At 36.4% G+C, this 19,757-nt stretch overlaps 1 protein-coding gene across 2 annotated transcripts in view; it reads right to left on the reverse strand.

Annotated features, from left to right (window-relative positions):
• Magi3 (membrane associated guanylate kinase, WW and PDZ domain containing 3) overlaps nt 1-19,757 on the reverse strand; it is a 268,530-nt gene that overhangs the window by 21,054 nt on the left and 227,719 nt on the right. For both annotated transcript variants that reach the window (XM_047544260.1, XM_047544268.1), the window contains exons 10-16: nt 18,243-18,848; nt 16,999-17,030; nt 14,797-14,953; nt 12,278-12,369; nt 9,990-10,182; nt 7,232-7,420; nt 1,638-1,823 (exon numbers count right to left, since the gene is read on the reverse strand). In XM_047544260.1, the coding sequence (XP_047400216.1) occupies nt 1,638-1,823; nt 7,232-7,420; nt 9,990-10,182; nt 12,278-12,369; nt 14,797-14,953; nt 16,999-17,030; nt 18,243-18,848 (1,455 nt within the window). The remainder of the gene's footprint in view (nt 1-1,637; nt 1,824-7,231; nt 7,421-9,989; nt 10,183-12,277; nt 12,370-14,796; nt 14,954-16,998; nt 17,031-18,242; nt 18,849-19,757) is intronic.

Raw genomic sequence — 19,757 nt, forward strand, 5'->3', positions numbered from 1 at the left:
AGGATGTGAAAATTATAATGCCTACCTAGTATTATTGTATTAAATGAGTTAATATGTAAAGAATACTAAGTGCTTATTAAATGTTACTGTTATTTCCAGATATGGTGAGATTAAAGCAGACACCTAAATGAGTGAGCCAGTTATGCTGGTAAAATAATGATAGCAACTTATGGTAATTGTGCGGTTTACAGACATTTTCACCTTAATTCTTTCAATGATCTGAAAATAGATATTATTAATTCCATTCTACAGATAACCAATTGAAGATTAGAAATGTTAAGTGGCTTGTTTAAAGTTATATGACTAGCTAATAGGTAGTGGTAAACACTGTGGCAAGTCTTATTTCTACTGGGTTCAGAAGTTTCTGTTCAGTTAACGGGCATAGAAGTCTCACAACTAAAATCTCCTGACTTCTTTTTGTTCATTTGTTCATCCATTTATTCTTTTATATACTCATTCCTTCATTCAAAAACATTTACTGAGCACCTGCTAAGTGTAACAGTCAGTTAATAATACTCTCTCTTCAAAGAGCTGAGTTGGCTATGCTGGCCTTGAATTTGGGATTCCTCTGTCTTAACCTCTGGAGTAGCTGGGATTACAGGCATGCAACACTGCACTTGGCTCTGAAAGATTTTAGAAGGAAGAATCAGCAGAGATTAGGGAGAGTCTGGGGACAGAATAGAGAAGGGAAAGAGCAGAGGCAGGGGCATCCCAGCATGGTGGGATCCTAGAGCTGGAAAGGGCCTCAGAGAACAGCCGGGGGGGAACTTGTGCTCATGTAGATACCCAACACAGTATCTTGAATGGAAAGAAGACTTATATAATACCTTAAAGAGAAAAGTATGAGAGCAGTTGGTGCCATAGGCATAGAAAAGAAAGGTAGAATCAAGAAGTACAAAGAACCCAGAAACTGACTGGATTAGAGGGTCATGAGAAAACAGAACAGGAATAAATATCAGAGTGTGTGGAATCCTAACATGAACGACAGGCCCTTCACGGCTCTCTTTTTGTCTTCTCCTCATTAGTTTTGAAAAATCAGGAAAAATGAACATTACATAGTGGTCACTTAGTAATTCATAAACAAAGAACATGAACTGGTTCAAAATAGTTCCCAATTAAAAATTCCTAATGATTAAAAAGAAGCTTTAAACAAGGGATGACACTATTCCAGGACAGTCTGTGTCTTATGCCCTATTTACCAGCCATGCCTACATGTTCCCCTAGCCCGGCTTAATAAAGCAGCTGCCAGAACAAAGCCCTGCCCCCACGGAAAGGCCCTGACATGAAAGACTTGATATCAGAAGTGACCTCCTTTGAACTGTTTAAAGGATTTTCTCTCACTCAAGCAGAGACTTAAGACATTATTTAAAAAAATAACATCTGAAAAGTATTACCAGTCTTTCTTTTGGGTGATTGCTTCTCCAGTACATAAATAAATGACCACCACTCACTAGCTGGATTATTTTTCTTGAGCTGCTGACAACTTTGTAATAAACTGTCTTTTAAATTCATTAAATGGGACAGGCGAAGAATGAGACCCCAAAGCACACAAACAGTTCTACAACTGCAGTGATACTGGCATGATGCAGGCTGTGCCTCTGAGTTGGTGCAGGGAAGGCGAGCCCAGGCTTCCTTACCTTCTTCAGCAACCACCGTCAGTGTGACAGTGACGCCAGCATCTTTGATCAGCTGAACAATGTTATCATGGGAGAGTTCAATGATGGACTGCCCATTCACCGCAGAGATGTGATCTCCAACTTTCAGCTTTCCACAGCGATCAGCTGGGCTTCCTTCTATGACTCGGCCAATTTTATGAGGAATAACTATGGGAAAGAATGCCCAAGTTTTCCAATTATTTAAGATGATACTAATGTTGGATTCATCATCATAATCATAGTTTAAAAGTTCAACATAATAACAAAGAAATTCTTTGAAAATACAGTAAAGAAGCCCTACACATCATTGTCATATCCAAGTGCCTCTATTTTCAAATCATCTCCCACTCTTTGATCACATGCATACTTTTACATAGTTTTGACTATAGACAGAAATCTCTTTGCTGTTTTCCACTTAACAGAAACTTTGTTAGAATTTACTGAAAGCCACTGACTTGATCTAAAAAACTTACAAGGAGAGTGACTGTTCTGCCAAACAATGAGCCAAATGGCATCCAACAGACCACAGGTGAAGGTGCAGGTGAGGAAGGGAGCCAGGAATCCACTCAGAAAAGCAGATAACTGTTGCCATGGAACAGGCAGGGGAAGGACAAGGGATGGGTATGCAAGATTGAGAATTTTAAAAAGGCTGAAATGGTGAAGGGATAGAACTCCACAAAGGCCTTGGAGTATGTCAGATGTGAATGCGACAACAGCAACCTTTTTCCTTGGTAGGGAATAGGCAGGGTCTCACTTGGTTGCAGTCTGGAGACATGATGTAGACACTGCAGTTGAGGGTTTGCCAAAGAGCACCAAGAGGAGGTGGCACACCACTGTCAAAGGCACCCGGAACAGTCCTGGGGCTGCTTGTGTTGGCGGCACATGTGGCCTTCAGTCATTCCTGGAAAAGATCTTTTTTTTTTTTTAGCACCGGAAAGTGGCCAAGGACCACACAGTCCTTGTCCAAGCCCCTTTCCTCCAGCTTCTTGTCCAGGACTTCTCCAGTGCTGGTCAGGTTCCCCATGAAGTCTTGGTGCTCCTAGAAGGTTGTCTTCTTCATCAGGTTTAATTGGCAGCTCTGGCAACCATAACAGCTCTTGTTGCTGCTCAGTCACTCTCCTGATGCCTCAATCCACTGTCTTTTTCCAATTCTTGCAACATCATCCTAATTTTCATGGCTAAGAGCTACTGATCTCACTGATAATGATAATATTTCACTGATCTGACATCTCATTTGTTATTGTTTTCAGCTATTTTGAAACCTGATACAATGAGACCCTCTCTGGCCTTAATGAAGGGGCACTTATTTCAACAAAGAATCTTTTAGATAAACGCAGTTCAAACTCAAGTTTAGGACTCAATAATTACTGATCAGAAATCCAGGTACAATGAAATGACTGATAATTAAAATGAATCATACTTAGTTCTATAAAAAATTAATTCCTTTTGTGTCCTTAGATCTTTTTAAAAGTCAAAAGTTGAGTGAAGTTAGAACATTACATATTTAAGGTTAAGACTATTTGGCTCACAGATACATTTCTGCTCTGAATACAAGCCTTGTCTCACATACCTGCAGACACTGCAGCGCCACAGTACCCCTACCTCATAAAGCTGAGGGCTTTCTCAGCCTAAATGGCAAGATGCTTTGCTATTATCACAGTTTAAAATGAATTCTCAGACAGTCAGGAAATCATATCAAACAAAATATCTTCCACTGTGCAATAAAGGCCATGTGTATTGGAACAAATGTTCCTTCCAGGGTCTCTTGAGAACTTCTAGCCTTGGTCATAAACTTAACCAGGCACATGGGTTCTGGCTGACTACTGATTGATATGAATAGGGATAATTAATATTTTTAGATGATACTGTGAATTAGTAAAACACTTCTTACTAGTTTTCTGAATCATATCTAAGAGTATGTTAGGGACATTTTAATAGACCCTCATTTGGATTGGAAAAGACAGTATTTTGGCTATTCTAGGATTATTCAGTGGGAGATTTTATCTTAAAGTAGAAAAAAGTCAATGTTGGAAGAAAGTGCCTTTTAGCTCTGAATTATACCCAGCATTTAAGATTCAATTTTCCTTGTAAAGAGAGTGATTAGGAATATGTCAGAGCAGTATGGGCAGGTCCTGTGCCAGGCATTATGAGTGGATTCACTAACAGTACAACAGGTGGTGTATCCGGAACACATGGCAAATTGCATGGTGGCCCTGTGGTGACCTTCTAAACCTTCTTAGTTATTCTCCTTCTTAGAAAGGATTTACTCATACATAGTGTTCATTCTAGTTTCTCTGAGAAAAAAATCATTCAGCTCCTTGGCACATTGAAAGGGGCTTGTTCAGACTTGGGGAGGCAGCAAACAGAATTAACCTCTGAAATCTCAGTGGTCCTCTTTCTGATCATGTGAGCAGTGTGGCAAAAAGGAATTGGCAAATGGTGGTATACAGCTTTCTTAAAAGGGTTGATTGGGTGAGGGGAAAGTAAATTGCTACTGCCTTGGTATTATAGCAGTACCATCAAAACAGCTAAAGTCACAAACAGACCAGCAGAAAGGTCTCTGAATGGTTTGGGAAGTTTTGCCAGGTGCTCCCTTAGAGCACATACAGCTACAGGAAAACTTACAGCCCTGCCTTGGTTTTGTTGTATACACAGCCTATAGGCATTCACCATAAAGCCACCTCATTCATCTTCATTCATCTCTGGCCTCAATCTGTCTTACAGTCTGCCTTCTAGCTGCTAAGATCACATTAGTGCTCTTACACATTTCTTTTCAGGATCAGAAAGAATAGTAACTGGAAATGTCCCCTTCTTAAAGAATCCTTTGCAACCAGAACTAAAGACCAATACAATAAGAGTAACATTAAAAGCTCTGAAGTACTGGCAGAGTGAAAATGAGCAGGTCTTTTTCATCTTAAATAGAGACCTTTTCTAAGTACAGTGCTCATTCAGCACAGAGGTACACTGGGGATGCTAACCTGGATCCCAGTCTTTGACAAAGTCAACAGGGGAGACTCTCAGAATTTCTAAATGCTACTAGGAACTCTTTTTGAGACATACATCACCTGGAAATACATTTACTTAGAAGAAAAAAGTAACCTACATTGAGCAGAGTTCTAAGATGAAGTCCATAATGAAGAATCTACAGACAGGTTTCCTGCCTTCCCACTGCTGCTAATTCCCTTGTAAACCACACCTTCTTTGCTACGCAGATCACAGCAACTGCTCAGCCTCTGTGAGGAAAAGCTCTTCATATTGGCTTACCCCAGGACCCTTCTATATGTATGAGATGAATGGCATTCTAAGAAGAAGGCGTGAAGGCTCAGCATTTTGTGTGATTATTAACTAGCAGGTCAGTGAATTCTGGTTTTGCACCATAGTGGAAAATCTCAGATACTTTATATAAAATTTATCAACAACTTAAGCCTATTTTACCATTCAGACTGATAATTAATGAACTGCAAATACCCATTTCCTGCCACATGTTAGCTGCTGCCTCGATTATACATTTTAATTGAGCTTTCTTTCCCATCTCATTTTTAAGAATTGATAAATGTTTTAAAATTTCTTTAAAAAAGTAGGTCACAGGGTGTGTTGGTGCATACTAGAGTCTCAGCTACTCAGGAGGATGAGCAGGAGGACTGCTTGAGACCATGAGTTTGAGCTCAGCCTCTGGTTTGATGGAGATACCTTCTCAAAACAAAACAAAACACAAAATACGTCAAGAGCCAGTAGCAATTTCCTCAATAATAATGATGATAACAATGGTGGCATCAGTTAACATGTAGAAGTTCCAGTCTCTTGGAGGGTAAGTAACTTGTCCAAGATCAGATCACTATTCAAAGATATACACAGGGTTTGAATTCAAGTTTGTGTGATTCAAACACATTTAATGACACCACCTTATTCAGAAACTGATCATCTCTATATGCAAAACTATCAAAATAACTGAAGTCCTTAAACATTATTAAAATACACAAATAGGAAAACATTTAAAAAGTAAAATCTAAACACATACAAAATGTTTTAAAATATTTAATACAAGTTTTTACTGAATTGCTTTATGTCACTTATTTTTATGGTAAAAACTAAACTGCTTATTTCTGCAGTGCTAGAAAGGGAACAGAGTCAATCTAAGAAGTGTTTAGTATCTATGACACTGACTAATCTTTCACTATTTTTGTTAATCTTAAATGTCTGGGATTATTGTATGGTATAGAATGACAATATAATTATCCTATATAGTTATTTGTTTTTGAAAAGACTGTATTCCAATGATAAAACATTAAAAACCACCTAAAAGCTGCTTTCCTTTCATTTTTCTGACATAGGCCACATAATCATCCTCACAGCATCAGTGACAGTTCCAGTTCCAAGTGTTGCCATAGCAACTGCTTCCGGAAAATGGAAACTAGTATCAGTGAGCAGTGACCTGACACTATAGCAATAACTCATCCATGTCATAGACTCTTCTTTCTTTACACACTTGCATTAATTTTACCAAGATTTTTGCAAATTGGTTTGGCTCATAACACTTTCCTGAAAGGGTTTTCTTTTTTCACTAAGGTTTTCATGACTATCTAGTCTATAAGCATCTTCCTACTCAAGATATAATCAAATCCACTGGCAAAAGCAAGAGCATCTTTTCATGTGGTCAAACATTTTTATTGCTTGACTTAGAAAAATAAAGTCACCAGACAAGCATAATACATACATATCAATGTGATGGACCTCATTTTACATTCAATTGGATTTTATAATTATATATAAAGATTATCTTTCTTAGAAATATCAAGACAAGACAAACATTTAATTTGCTGAATTATAGCAGCCCTGAACTTCCCAGATGTATTCCCTCCTTTGTTGATGGAACTGGTGTGTGTGTGTGTGTGTGTGTGTGTGTGTGTATGTATGTATGCGTGTGTGTGTGTTTGTGTGTGTGTGAGTGTGATCATGCACTCATGCTTCCCAGATATAAGAATTCGGTTAAACTTGGTTCAGGATATTCATATTAATTTTCAAAGGTTGACAAAATTTTTAGCTTTTAGTGAGATATAGATGAAAGGTAGGAGGGAAGGCCTCTTACCAGTCAACAAAGGCAATTTATAGCCGGAATACAGCAATCATCATTAAGTAACATGAAAGAACTAAGATATATTTGGGTCAAGATAGATAGTCTATTATTCTGTTTTGCTTTTTATCAGTGGCTTCTAGTATTTAATTCAGTTCTACACACATGACTTCTAACTGTGCCCAAAAACTAATTAAAAATTTTGGTGTTGCAATTTTCCCTAAATCCATTAAATCAGGTCCCTGATGAAGTGTCGCAGTTCAATCTTGATGCAAACTGAGCTGAGACTTATTTTATGGAATCTGAGATGATGGATAAGTCTGAAGCCTGGAAGGTTTGGTCAGATTACCTTACTTTTGAAAATAGGAAAATATTCACTATTCTTAAAAAGATAAGTCTCTAAGGACATTTACACATAGCTCCTAATTAGTTTCATAAAGTCCAGTGGGAGGCTCAAAACAGTAGACTTACACAAGGAGAGACTATAGATTATAGTTGCCCTTACCTCCTGGAGGTGGTTTGTTTTTGGAGGTGAGGATGACAAAACCAAATCCCTCATTTTCTTTTCGTTGCAAGACAACATCATAGGCCTCCTGGGGAGCAGGCCTAGCTGGGACCTCTGGTCGGTTTAGGCGGGGAGATCCATTCTGTGTTGAAATGAAGGCTTGAGAGCTTTCATCCTCAGGCTGTTTCTCTATAATAAATATGATTAGTTTTGATATTTCTGGAAAATCATAATTTTTGGTAAATAAAGTGTTTTTGTTCTAAACCTCTCAGAGAAAATTCAGTTTCTAGTTACAAAGAACAGAAAAGCAGCCTTCCGACGTGAGTTTTGGGCATAATCTGAGTGCAGATGTAGGTAGCCACAGTCCATGACTCCCTAAACGCTTAAGGTATATTGGAAAACTACACATGATCTAATGTTATTTCATTTTAAAGAGAGTTTCTCAAAGCTTCTGTTAGGTTTGACAGTAAAAACATTCTTTTTTTTTTTTTTTTTTTTTTTTTTTTTGCAGTGCTGGGGATTGAACCCAGGGCCTTAAGCACTCTACCAACTGAGCTATCTCCCCAGCCCTGTAAAAACATTCTTGAAATTGTTTTAGTTCTGTCAAGGTTTATAACCTGAACCAGCAATTTTAGCAAAAGTAGATAATGAGGAATTACATGGTAAATTTCCTTTTAAAATAAACTGTAAATATAAATTAGTTCAGTGACTGATATTCATCAATGTCTGGTCAGAGCATGAGGACACAAATGCTGACCCATTCTGACAGTCTGCCATCTGCACAGGATTTGCCTTATATAATGTGTTTTATAATTGATGTTTCTGATCTGTTGAGATTAAATGAGTTCATCATTAGCAGTTCTTGGCCTTTCTTTCCCCCCTTTCTGGGGCACATAACAAACTGTACAAGAACAGCAGACTGTGCTTGGTACAGATAAGGTCATAAAGGATCCCGAGCAAATGGGCATTTAACCTACACTTTTTTCTGCCATTCAAGAACAACACTAGAATTTCAGAATGGTACAATTTAGTCCTAATTGATTAAAAAAAAAAAAGTCTTGGGTAACCTGCTATCACGTCCCCTCTTGCCTCTGTAAGAGTTCTCTTTTTATGCTTCACATTTACCTAAATTCTACTCTTTCTCACTCTTGAAAAAAAAGAAGAAAGAAAGAAAAAAAGAAAAAAGCTTATTTTGTGTGATCATTTAGTTGGACATCATTAACAGTCCCAACATAGTACAGTTGTGGAATATACATTCTTAAGGTCTCTTTTGGTTGAAAATTTACATGATTTTAATAATACGTTTCAGCATCTCAACACAACGCCACCTATATGCAATCACTGAAAAAAAACTTCTGTATGATGCATGGTTAGAATGAATTAGCTAAAATGTCTAATAACACCAAACTACTACAATATTTCTTCATACGTCTCTCCACATGCCTTTCATGTTCTTACTGAATGGAGTTAAGCGCTGACTCTAGCACACCCAAACTGAGGAAATGCATTAAATTCTACCTGTATCTCCAAATGCCTGGTATTTACTAAGAGAGGGGGACTTTTACTTTGGATGCTGCAATCACTTTTTAAGAGTGATGTTATAAAATGGCTGGGAGTGTAGCCCAGTGAGGTCCTGGGCTGGAAACAAACAAACAAAAGCCCCCCAAAATATGAACAAACAAAAGAATTATGAGAATATTCATCAAGTTAACAAACATTTACTGAGGTCTACTCTGTGCCAGGCAGGTGCTCCTCTAGGTGCTGGGGATACAGCAGAAACTAAGTGAATGAAACTGATACATGCATGAGGTTTATTGTGCTAGAGTTGTCTTTTTTTTAAGTGGCAAAAATTCACTTTTAAAAATCCTATTTAATATTCACAAAGCTATTAATAAGAAAACTGTAAGATATATTTGTATCCTAATGTCACAGACCCTGGGCTTGGCAAATAAACCATAACTTGATCCTGGCCTACTCCCTACCAGCTATGTGTCTCTTAATCTTTCCAGTGAGGCACTGTACAACTAGTTCATGACAATATTTACAACACAGTGTTGGGAGAACTAAATAAAAGAATCCATGCATCTGGAACATTGTAAGTACCCAATAAATGTTAAATTATACTAAAACTTTTCTAGTAGAAAAATTTCACTTTCCTGGAATATTTGGGATTTCATCAGGACCCAAATTCTTTTGATATTCAGCTAGTGGGATATCTTGATAAATAATTATTTATTTGTTTGAGAAAATGAATTTAGCTGGATTATAGGTGGTGAACACCTATAATCCCAGCTACTTGGGAGGCAGAGATAGGAGGAGTTTAAATTTGAGGCCAACTGGGACAATTTGGAGAGACCCTGTCCCAAAATAAAAAAATTTCAAAAAGGGCTGGGGGTATAGTTCAATAGTAGAGAGCTTTTCTAGTATGTGTGAGATCCTGGGTCCAATCCCCAGTACTGCAAAAACAAAAACAGATTTGAACTCATACTCGATCTGCATAGATATAGTGGTAAAATTTATCAATATATTAATACAATCTTAATAAAGAGGCCTAAAACTTGTTTTTTGTTTTTATAGTGTTATTATTTGTGGATCCTTTTGACCTTATATGACCTCCACAATGGGGTCTTTGGTCATACCAAATGGCTTATTTCACATATTATTAAACATAATAAAATACCCTGCAAAACCACACAGAGAGAAGACTAAGTCTCTTTGTTTCCTTTTTAATTTTTCAGAGCAGAAACAGTTCACAAACCTCCATAGAAGATCTTTCTTCTGACGGTTAATAACACATGGCCATTTCGAGCAGCAGTTGTCATTAGGTCCAAGACTTGTTTGTGTGACTTCCCTTTAACAGGAATTCCATCAATACACATCAGTTCATCAGCTGCACGGAGCCGGCCATCTTTCTCAGCGGCTCCCAGGGGTATAATGGCACCAATATATATCTGGTAAAACAAAGTGTAGGTTGGTCTGTACAATCTACCAAGGTTAACTAAAGATCTGAGGATTCCCTGACTTAGCAGTGTGAAAAACAACAGATTTCTGCAGTTCATCTATGAATTCCGTCAATTTCAGAAAGGTAATATCTTACAATGTGCCCATTCTCCAAAATGGCACTTCAAATAACCACAGTGCATAAATGTAATCCTTCTAGTTTCTCGGGGTTGAGTACATTTAAAAAAAAAAAACAAAAACACAAAGTTGTTCAATAACTTAAAAAGCACCATGATCTCCATCACCACAATGTAACAAAGCAAACTCAGTAAACGCAATTCTGTGGAGTAGCTACTAAGAGTAAAAGTCTGTTCAATTCTGTCAGGAAAGATTTTCTACACATTTTTCACAGCAACTGGGATCATTTTTATGATTCTCCCATCACACACAGCTAACAGTACAAGTGTTCTTCACTTGCAATAGGTTCATTCTTTTCACCAATAATTAGGGTCCTTTAATTAGGCAATCCTGAATTTTAGGCTAGTTTTAGACCTGGGCAAACCTGATAATTAAGAGAAAGACTGCTCTTGAGTTGTTTAAAACAAATTCTTAAAAAGTCTAGGAAAAACACTATGAATATAAAAAAAAATCAAAAATAATAAAAAATACATATACTATCAAAAACAAAGTTTCTCATGTTTGCTCTATACAGAGCAAGGTGCCTTAAGCTTCAAGTGGTTCCAGTGATTACTATAAGTGTAAACAATATAACTATTAGAATACATTTATACTATATATATAAAATGACCCACTCAGAAATAGAAAGAAGTCTGTGATTTTAAAAAATTACTATTATTTACCTAACTTCCAAGTATAATAATGTAGTCCTTTTTGATAGTATATAAATTATAAATGTGTTCTTAAATTCTATAAAACACATTACTTCTTTGACATTCAATACCAAAGGCAAAAACTTAAAAACAAAACTAAGTTTATGTGAGAATTATGCATAAACAAAATTCTAGATTTTAAATGCTTTGCAAATATAGCTCTTATGCCTTCTGGACGGAAACATTAATTATTTTATATTCCTCTAGTTTCATAGCTGACAAATGAAACGTCAGTAAAGTACTGAGCATGAAAATGCTACCCTACTAAGATTAGGTGAAATAATACGCATATGCTCATGCCAACTGTCTACAGAGCATTCAGAAAGTAGAGTAGTTGTGGTAAAGAGGACACTGGATTATAGGTCTTTTAGAGAAGAAAAATGATTTAAAATCTGTTTAACAAAGGCAAAGGTAAATAAAAAGTTAAAATAACCTTTCTTTTCTGGTGCTGGGGATCAAAACCAGTAACTTAAGCATGCTAGGCACACACTCTACCACTGAGCTATATCCCCAGTGTTAGGGTTTAGATCTGAAATATCCCCCAAAGTCTCATGTTTGAAGGCTTGGTCCCCAGTGCAGTAATGTTTGCAGGTGTGAATTTTGGGAAGTGATTGGATCATGAGAGCTCTGACCTTATCAATGGATCAATCCATTGACAGGTTAATAATATGAATGGACTAGGGAGAAACTGTAGGAGGTGGGGCCTAGTTGGAGAAAGCAGGTCACAGGGGGTGTGCTTTTAGAGACTATATTTTGTTTCTGCTCACTTCCTTCCTGGTTACCAAGAGCTGAGCAGCTTTCCTCTATCATATCTTTCTGCCTTGATGCTCTGCCTCACCTCAGGTCCAAAGCAATGGAGTCAGCTGACTGTGGACTGAAATCTCTGAAACACTGAGCCAAAATAAATCTTTCCACTTCTAAGTTATTTTTATCAGGTATTTGTCATAGTGGCAAAAAGCTAATACATTCAGCTCCAAACAAACTTCAATTATTTACAAAGAACATAATCAATGTCCAATTAATAGTTGACATATTTGGTTTTTACCAAATTACCCTAAACTATACCAGGTTAACTAAGGGACTGTGACACTCATAGAAATGCAGTTTTCACTCATATTAATAAAACCATAAGAGAAAAAAATAAACTTAAAATCCACCATATTGCCACTCAAAAATTTTAACAGGAATGGCCACATTCTAAAGTATTTACACTTACAGATTGGTCAGGTCCATCTCCTCCCAGCACCCTGAAGCCAAACCCTGATTCCTGTTTCCGAAGAAAAACATCCAAATCTTTGGTGTTTGGTGCTAAGAAAAACCAGAAAGTGTAAAGTAAATATTTTTACTTATTTTAAAAGGATTAACACAAAATAATGTTCAATATTTAGTAGAATAATGTCATAGAATAATTCAATAAACTATAATCTCAAAACTTTTTGATATGTGAAAATTAAAATAAAAGTTAATTTTATTATTAACATTGAAGTACAGAGAATTCAACTATAAATCCTTGGTTTGAGTGCTGAACAAAACTGTAACAAGTTTATTTAGGAATGCTTACCAATCCCCATGTTCTAAATATTATACTGCCACTAACTTCTAATGCTCTCCAATCAATATTGGAACTTTAAATACAGAATTATTCAATTTGAGTTAGATATTTAATAGGTGCAAATGATGTAGAAACCAAATTTGAGCAAAGTACTTTAAGTCCTAGGAAAAGCAAGCTTACAAAATGCCTTATTTCTATTCTTTTTTTATGGGGAGGGGGGAGAAGCACATAACTTTTATTAATATTTTCATGCATCTGAATTTCCAGAAACACATTAGACATAGGGGCTTTTTATGCTCTAAGGAAATAAGAAGGTTTGGAAGCCAGCTTAGGAGAGTCCAAGTGGATGGACAGGAGAAGAATGGAGTTCCTGGAGTCAAGTAATTTTTCTTTTCAATTAGCTTTGAGTAGGAAGAATGGAAACATGGGTGAAGGGATATAAGATGAGAACTAGCTATTAAGTTCTGTTAAGCCTGTGCAGTGACACTCACCTGTAATCTCAGGTAAGAGGCAGAGGCAGGAAGCAAAGCAATTTCCAGGTCAGCCTTAGCAACTTAGTAAAATTCTGTCTCATAATAAGACTTCCAGGCTACATTTTTCACAGGGTGCCTTACATTTCTACTCTAAAGCTGTTAACTTTGTCTCAGGAAAGTATCTGACATAAACCACTTACTTAATCTAACTTTGCAAAATGGGTAGTGTTTTAAAGGAAAACAAACAACAGCTAACACCTCTTACTGGCCCTGTTTTCTAAGAGGGGAAACTAAGGGCCTATGTGACTTGCCTAGTGTGACATAAAGAACAGTAGAGCTGAGATTTAAACCCAGCTTGATTTCCAAGTTCTAGAAGTTCTTAATCCATGCTATCCTGTTCCCAAAGGGCAGAAGGCATTCATCAGAATATTAAATGAGGAAAATCTATTTCATGACTAAGGTTTTATCTGTGGGAAAATATTAACACTATATACAAATCATAGAACTTTAGAAATTAGAGAAATCATGAGTCAAATACCTTTTTATGGGTGAGGCCCAATGGGACTGCAATATTAAGACTATATCAGGCTATGTATGAATGGGAAGTCTCAAGAAAGGAATTGTATAGTTCTACTAACTTAAATTATTGCTTTGCTATGCTTACACCTGGTCTTTATCTTTCTAAATATGACCTGGAGATATGACAATAAAGATCTACAACTAGGTAAATAAGCATGAAGTGAATTAACATAATATTTCTACCTGGGTATATCTTTTTCATGGTAAATACAGCTCTATGGTTTAAAAACAAAATTTAAAAAATTAAACCTACTTATGTCTGTATTTTACTTTGGAAAAGATTTATCATCAGTAGATAAATAAGTATTGTACACTCTCTCTTCTCCTTAGCTGGACTCCTCTAAGGAGCTGACTCTGGCTTCCTATTAAAATTGTACACCCCTCTGATCCATATTCCAAATTCCTGCCAAAAAAAACTCTCTAAAACACAGGCCCCCAAATATTTTCCATAATAGAGATTCTGTGACTCTCTATTATTTATATGATCAACTCTAGCTTCCTCAGAAGTGAGTGATTGACTCTCACTATCTGCTCCTACTCTCCTCTCTGGCTTCCCTTGCTAATCACTTAGAAACCAGGCCATGCAAGGCCAACCTGCAAACGCTACTTCTGTGTTTCTTCTTCTGTGTGCTTTTGTCTTCCTCATAAACACTTCTCTGTCCTTAAGTCTTAGCTAAAGCTTTACTTCCTGTATGAAGCTTTGCCTAATACTGTGTCCTACTCACATTGATGAAATTGACCATTTCCTATTCTGGATCCAACTCAGCAGCTCATCCCTCTATCACTGCACGGGGTAGGCTCCTGTGTACTTATGTATACATTTGATTACACATTTGGCTTTTCCATTTTGATTTAATAATGTTTCTGGGTGCAGGCCTATATGACCTCTTTATTTCTATATTCCAATCGCCTAATGTGATGTCTGATAGACTGCTGACCCTTAATATACCGTTTTGAAAAAAATGAATAAATGAACATTGAATATACATGTCAGAAACCAAGAGTCATATTAAAATGAGAATGAAGAAATAACCTCTTAATATGCTTTTGAAAGATGGGAAGGTTCCCGTAAAAAAAAAAATTCAATTTATCTTATTACATTCTCTTCTGAAATATTCCATGACTACTTACGTTTATCTTCATATAAAGTCTTAGACTTCAGGTAGACCTCAGAAGGATCCAACTTTGGGGATCCTGATCTGATAATGCTGGGTGGAAAAGGCATAGGCTGGGGAATGGGTTCATTTATGGCCTCCAAACTTCCTGAATTTTCTTTTTTATCTGTTTTCTGAAATGGAAAAGGGCCTTACTTAGTATTTTTTTTTTAAATAAAATGGTTGATTAATAAAACTGCTATCTGAACTGGGTACATCAACTGAGTACAGCTGTATAAATGGCAGGGTCAAAGCCACAATCTACTGGCAGTCTTAACAGGAATTCAATTTTGTAGCTGTGTTTATTTGGTTAAAACATTTAACTTAAATTAGAAAAAAGGTTTATAGTGATGTCAACAGAAAAGCCTCAATTGGTCCTATATTTAAGCAATTTTGCCTTTTTCTCTGTACCACCAAGACAAAAACTCACTTTGGGATGAAGACAAATAGGAATCTAACACAAGGTAAGAGGGTGCCTCAGAGAATACCTTCATCAAATTCTTCATGAATCTCACCTTCCACTCACTGATTTCCAGTGAAAATGTTTAATATTTTCTCCTAAGAAAATGGGTTAGGGAGTGTTAACTACAATTTAGGTTATAAAAATGACATTGAAAACTCTGTCTGGTCAATTCAAATAAAGACATGAAAGGGAAATACCCTATGTTAGGCAATCGATCAGAGAAGGGAAAACAGAGCAGCATATTTTGATACTTTTTCCTACTCAAATAGAACTTTCCCCAATAATTGTCAAGCAAAATGACTTAATTAAAAATTTAAAAATAAAATCTAATAAATACCCTAAAAGTATAGATTGAGATCAGCTTGCCATCCTGAATTTTTGTTAGGACAGGAGATTACAGATTCCTATAATAAGTAATGCTGACTAGAATGCAGGGGCACCAGCTTGCGACGAGGCAATGAAGGGTCAGGCACCACAAAGTGTCATGCGACAGGGGAACTCCCTCACTGACCCACACCCAGACAGATGGAAGAGAAGGTGAAAACGGCCTCCCCCCATCATCCACACATCCTAGGGTTCTGTCAGAAGTTGTTCAACATCACTAGAGCCTTCCATCAACTATAAAGCATTAGGGTGACTATGGCTGCAATAGCATCTGTTATGAAACAGATAAGGTGGTACAGGAGTTAAAAATGATTGCTAGGGAGGCAGAGAAATACAAAAAAATATAGTGTGACTTTATCTGAATGCACAAAAAGAATTTCTGTTTGCACTAGATCTGACTGTACAGTCGTCTATACAGAGGGCTGAAGCTTATTGTTTTATTTTCATTTTGATCCACATAACAGCAAATTTGCAGAGGATTCCTACTTGGTGGGCTAGAAGGAATTAATTCATTTAATATGGGATGGTCTTTCCTTTAACAGTCTAAGGTTTATGGTTATGAGAGACCTTTTTTCAATTTTGAGGTAAAAGACTCCAAGCAAACCAGAACTAAATTTGGATTTTAAAACTACTGACTTTATTTTCATATCTACATAATTACATAAGTGACCATAAATGTGTGCCTATTACAGTTTCTTCCATAATAGTACTATTTAATGCACCCATTTCTAAGTTTTTTTTTTCCTCCCTCTATGTAGGTCCTTAAAGAGGCTACTCAGTTATTCAGAAGAATGCCAAAGAAGAAACTGTTTCGGGTCTGACAGTCTACCACTTTGACAGAGGCAAATTTAGCACAGAAGGCCACAATTACTTCAGGAAGTTCGGTTTAGTTGTAAATTAAGAAAGTCATCTAAATGTGGGTATTTACAATCCCTGTGACATTATATGCAGTTACCATGTCTTCCTTTTGGGCATCAGCAAGAAATTGTAATAATTTATCATCTGTCCTAATGTTTAGCTACTTACCCTGATCCTCTGATGAAGATGATAAAAGCACACCCAAGTAGGTTCTTCAATACATCCACATTTTACTACTAGGAGGACAGGATTATCAGTAGTTTGGGGCTCCAGGACCCTTCTAGTAGCAAGCCTTCACCAGGTACACAGACCCTTCACATAGGGGCTTTCCTATGCTCCCTTAATCTGGTCGAAGCCCAGGGCAGTGTGCCTCCTGACTTTCCAGCTACCATCTGGTGAGCTCTCACTGAGGGAAATTTGGCACCTCACTTGGTGAGTGGGGAAGAAACACTTGAAGACCACTGTAATACTCACCATTTTGGCAGTTTTAGTTGGTGAAGGAGGACCTTAAAAAAAATGAGCCAAATTTTAAAAACAGAAAGCAATCTCAGATCATACATACTGCTAATGTTTATAATAAAAGTAGCTATGACTTCCAGCAGGTTAGTAAACTCTATCTAACACCTTCTATATGGCAAACATTATATATCTATTATTTCATTTCATTTATATAATAATCCTAAGGCATAAATGCTATTATCCTGTAACAGATAAGGTAAACTAAGATTCTTTCCTAAAACATAGAACCAGTAAGTGGCAAGGTAGAAAACTGACATCAACCTGTCTGACATCAAATTCAGGTCTCTCTGTTATATTTGTCAAAGTCCTTGATAACTCTCCAGCACTAACAAAGAGATTTCTTTCTGACTTTGAGCACATTCTACCATCTCACCATGAGAAAAAAACAAAATGGTTCAAAGAAATGAGAATAAGGAAAAACTTATCAATGAAGCTTAAATGCTCACTTGCTTAAAAAACAAAACAAAACAAAACAAACAAACAACAACAACAAATAACTAAAAAGTCAGAGTGATAAGAGAATGTAGGACTGAATTTCATTCTTTAAAACACTAGTCACTCACAGGTATGAGAGAAAGCCTATTAAAATGCAACTTTATAGTTAGGTCCTTAAAGCTGGATTTATAATGTCTGGGAACAGTTCGTGTCAACTGATGACCCCGAAAAATAAAAATTTCACTTCTCTTACATAAGCACGATGAGGTTTGATTAACATTTACATGTAGATAAAAGCTTTCTGAGCACAAGCTATCATGACTGCCTTTGCAGAACAGGTTAACACAGCACACCAAGTTTTACTTATCCACAGAGATGTTAGCTCTTTCAGAAGATCTTTGGTGCATTACAGAGGTCCAAATGAAGGACCACTGGTTGAAAGAGTCAATTTCTATTATTCTCATCAACAGAGAAAGTGAAACTAAATGATGTAGCACAATACTGAGACTCTCTCTAATCATTAAACCTATAAATCAGATTTTAAAAAGAATATAGTGGGGAAGAAATCAATAATGGACACGAATGAAACCACTAATAACCAAAACACTTTCAAAAAAGATACTGCTTATAAAAATAATCAGACAGAACCAATGAATTACCAGTGAAATTTTCCAAGAAAAGACATTCCAACCTATAAAGAAGGACAATTAGAAAATGTAAATGCTTAAACATGAAGATTTTTTTCTTGTTATGCTTTTACTCACCTCCTCTTAAGATAAGGAGTGGTACATCTGCACCTACTGGAAACTGTTTTAGCACTTCTACCACTTGGAGATGTGTTAAATTCTGCACATTTTGATGGTAGATTTCCTTAATTATATCCCCTTTCTGAAGGCCTTGACACCACTGGCTATCCAATATCATTTTCACCTTCTGTCCAGTGGGGCTGTCAGCAATTGCAAACCCAAAGCCTTTAGGACCCTTAATCAAAGGGATGGTCACTAGTTCAGGCTGGGAGCTGCCTGATGAGGCCATGGATGCTCTCTGCTCATTTGTATCTGATACGCCATTGAGACGATCACTAGTCAAGATATGTCCGGATTTTCCATTCTGGTCCAGAACCATTGGTCCTGGCTTAAAATCCTGAGTATTCATGCAAGTCTCTCCCTTGGTTAATGACTGTCCGTTGATAACAGGGGTAGCAGCAACAATATCCACAACAGGATCTTCACTGTCATCAGGAAGTGGATATCCACGACATAAAGTGAGGTTTACATATTGATTGACAGGTACCAACTGAAACATTTGGACAACATCTGCATGGGTGTGACCAAGGACACAGTTGCCATTGATGTCTACAATAACATCACCTGATAAAATATAATCATGTTAAAATAATTTTTTACTAGAGAAAAGGCAAAAATAACTTAAATTTAACAACCAAATTTGAATTCCGGAACTGTCTTATTGTTCATTAACTACTGAAAAGATAAGATTTCTTACAGACATTCTCTCATGACTCCTCTCTAAAAAGTTTATATAAATGTCTAAAATTTTAATTATTTTTGCAGCAAAGAAATTTGACCTCAAGTTCAAGTGAATCATTTGGACAAAAAGTAAACCCTGCAAACTTTATTATCACTGTAATACAGAGTCCTACCTAGGTGGGCACACAAAGTTCAGCATGTTGTAATAAGTATTTAGTACATAAAAGAGGAGCAAATAACTCCATTGGCTATTTGTACACACAAGCTATCCTTCACTACCTCTTTATTTCTTGATTATAACATGCCACTAATTACAATATACTTAAAAATTCATTCTAGTTTGAAAAACATAAAACTGAAGATTAGAATGATGTCAACTTATGAATGTGTTTTCTTTTAGTGTTCTTTTTGTAGAGATTCTGAATTTATTATAAATCAGATATTTAAAAGAGAAAGTAGCAACAAAAAATTCAACAGAAGAGATGGCTGTATTATTTAAAAACACTGAAAAGTCAGCTAAGTTAATCCTTATAAAATTTGATTTTGCTTTCCTGATTTTAAAGCAGTCTGATCACTTTGGTTGCAGTCATTATCACTGAAATTCATCATACTTTATTTTTTAACACATCTAGGACTTTTAAAATTATCCCATCTATTTTCTGCTTTTTATTTTAATATGATTATAGAAAAGGTTATTGACAAATAGAAGTGCTTTAATTTGTTCTGATTGTATGTAGGCTTAAAAAAAATCAACATGAATGGTGCTAGAATGGTGTGTAAATTGGTTTCATA

This window comes from Sciurus carolinensis, chromosome 1 (assembly GCF_902686445.1).
Source record: "Sciurus carolinensis chromosome 1, mSciCar1.2, whole genome shotgun sequence".
In the NCBI taxonomy this organism is placed as follows: domain Eukaryota; kingdom Metazoa; phylum Chordata; class Mammalia; order Rodentia; family Sciuridae; genus Sciurus; species Sciurus carolinensis.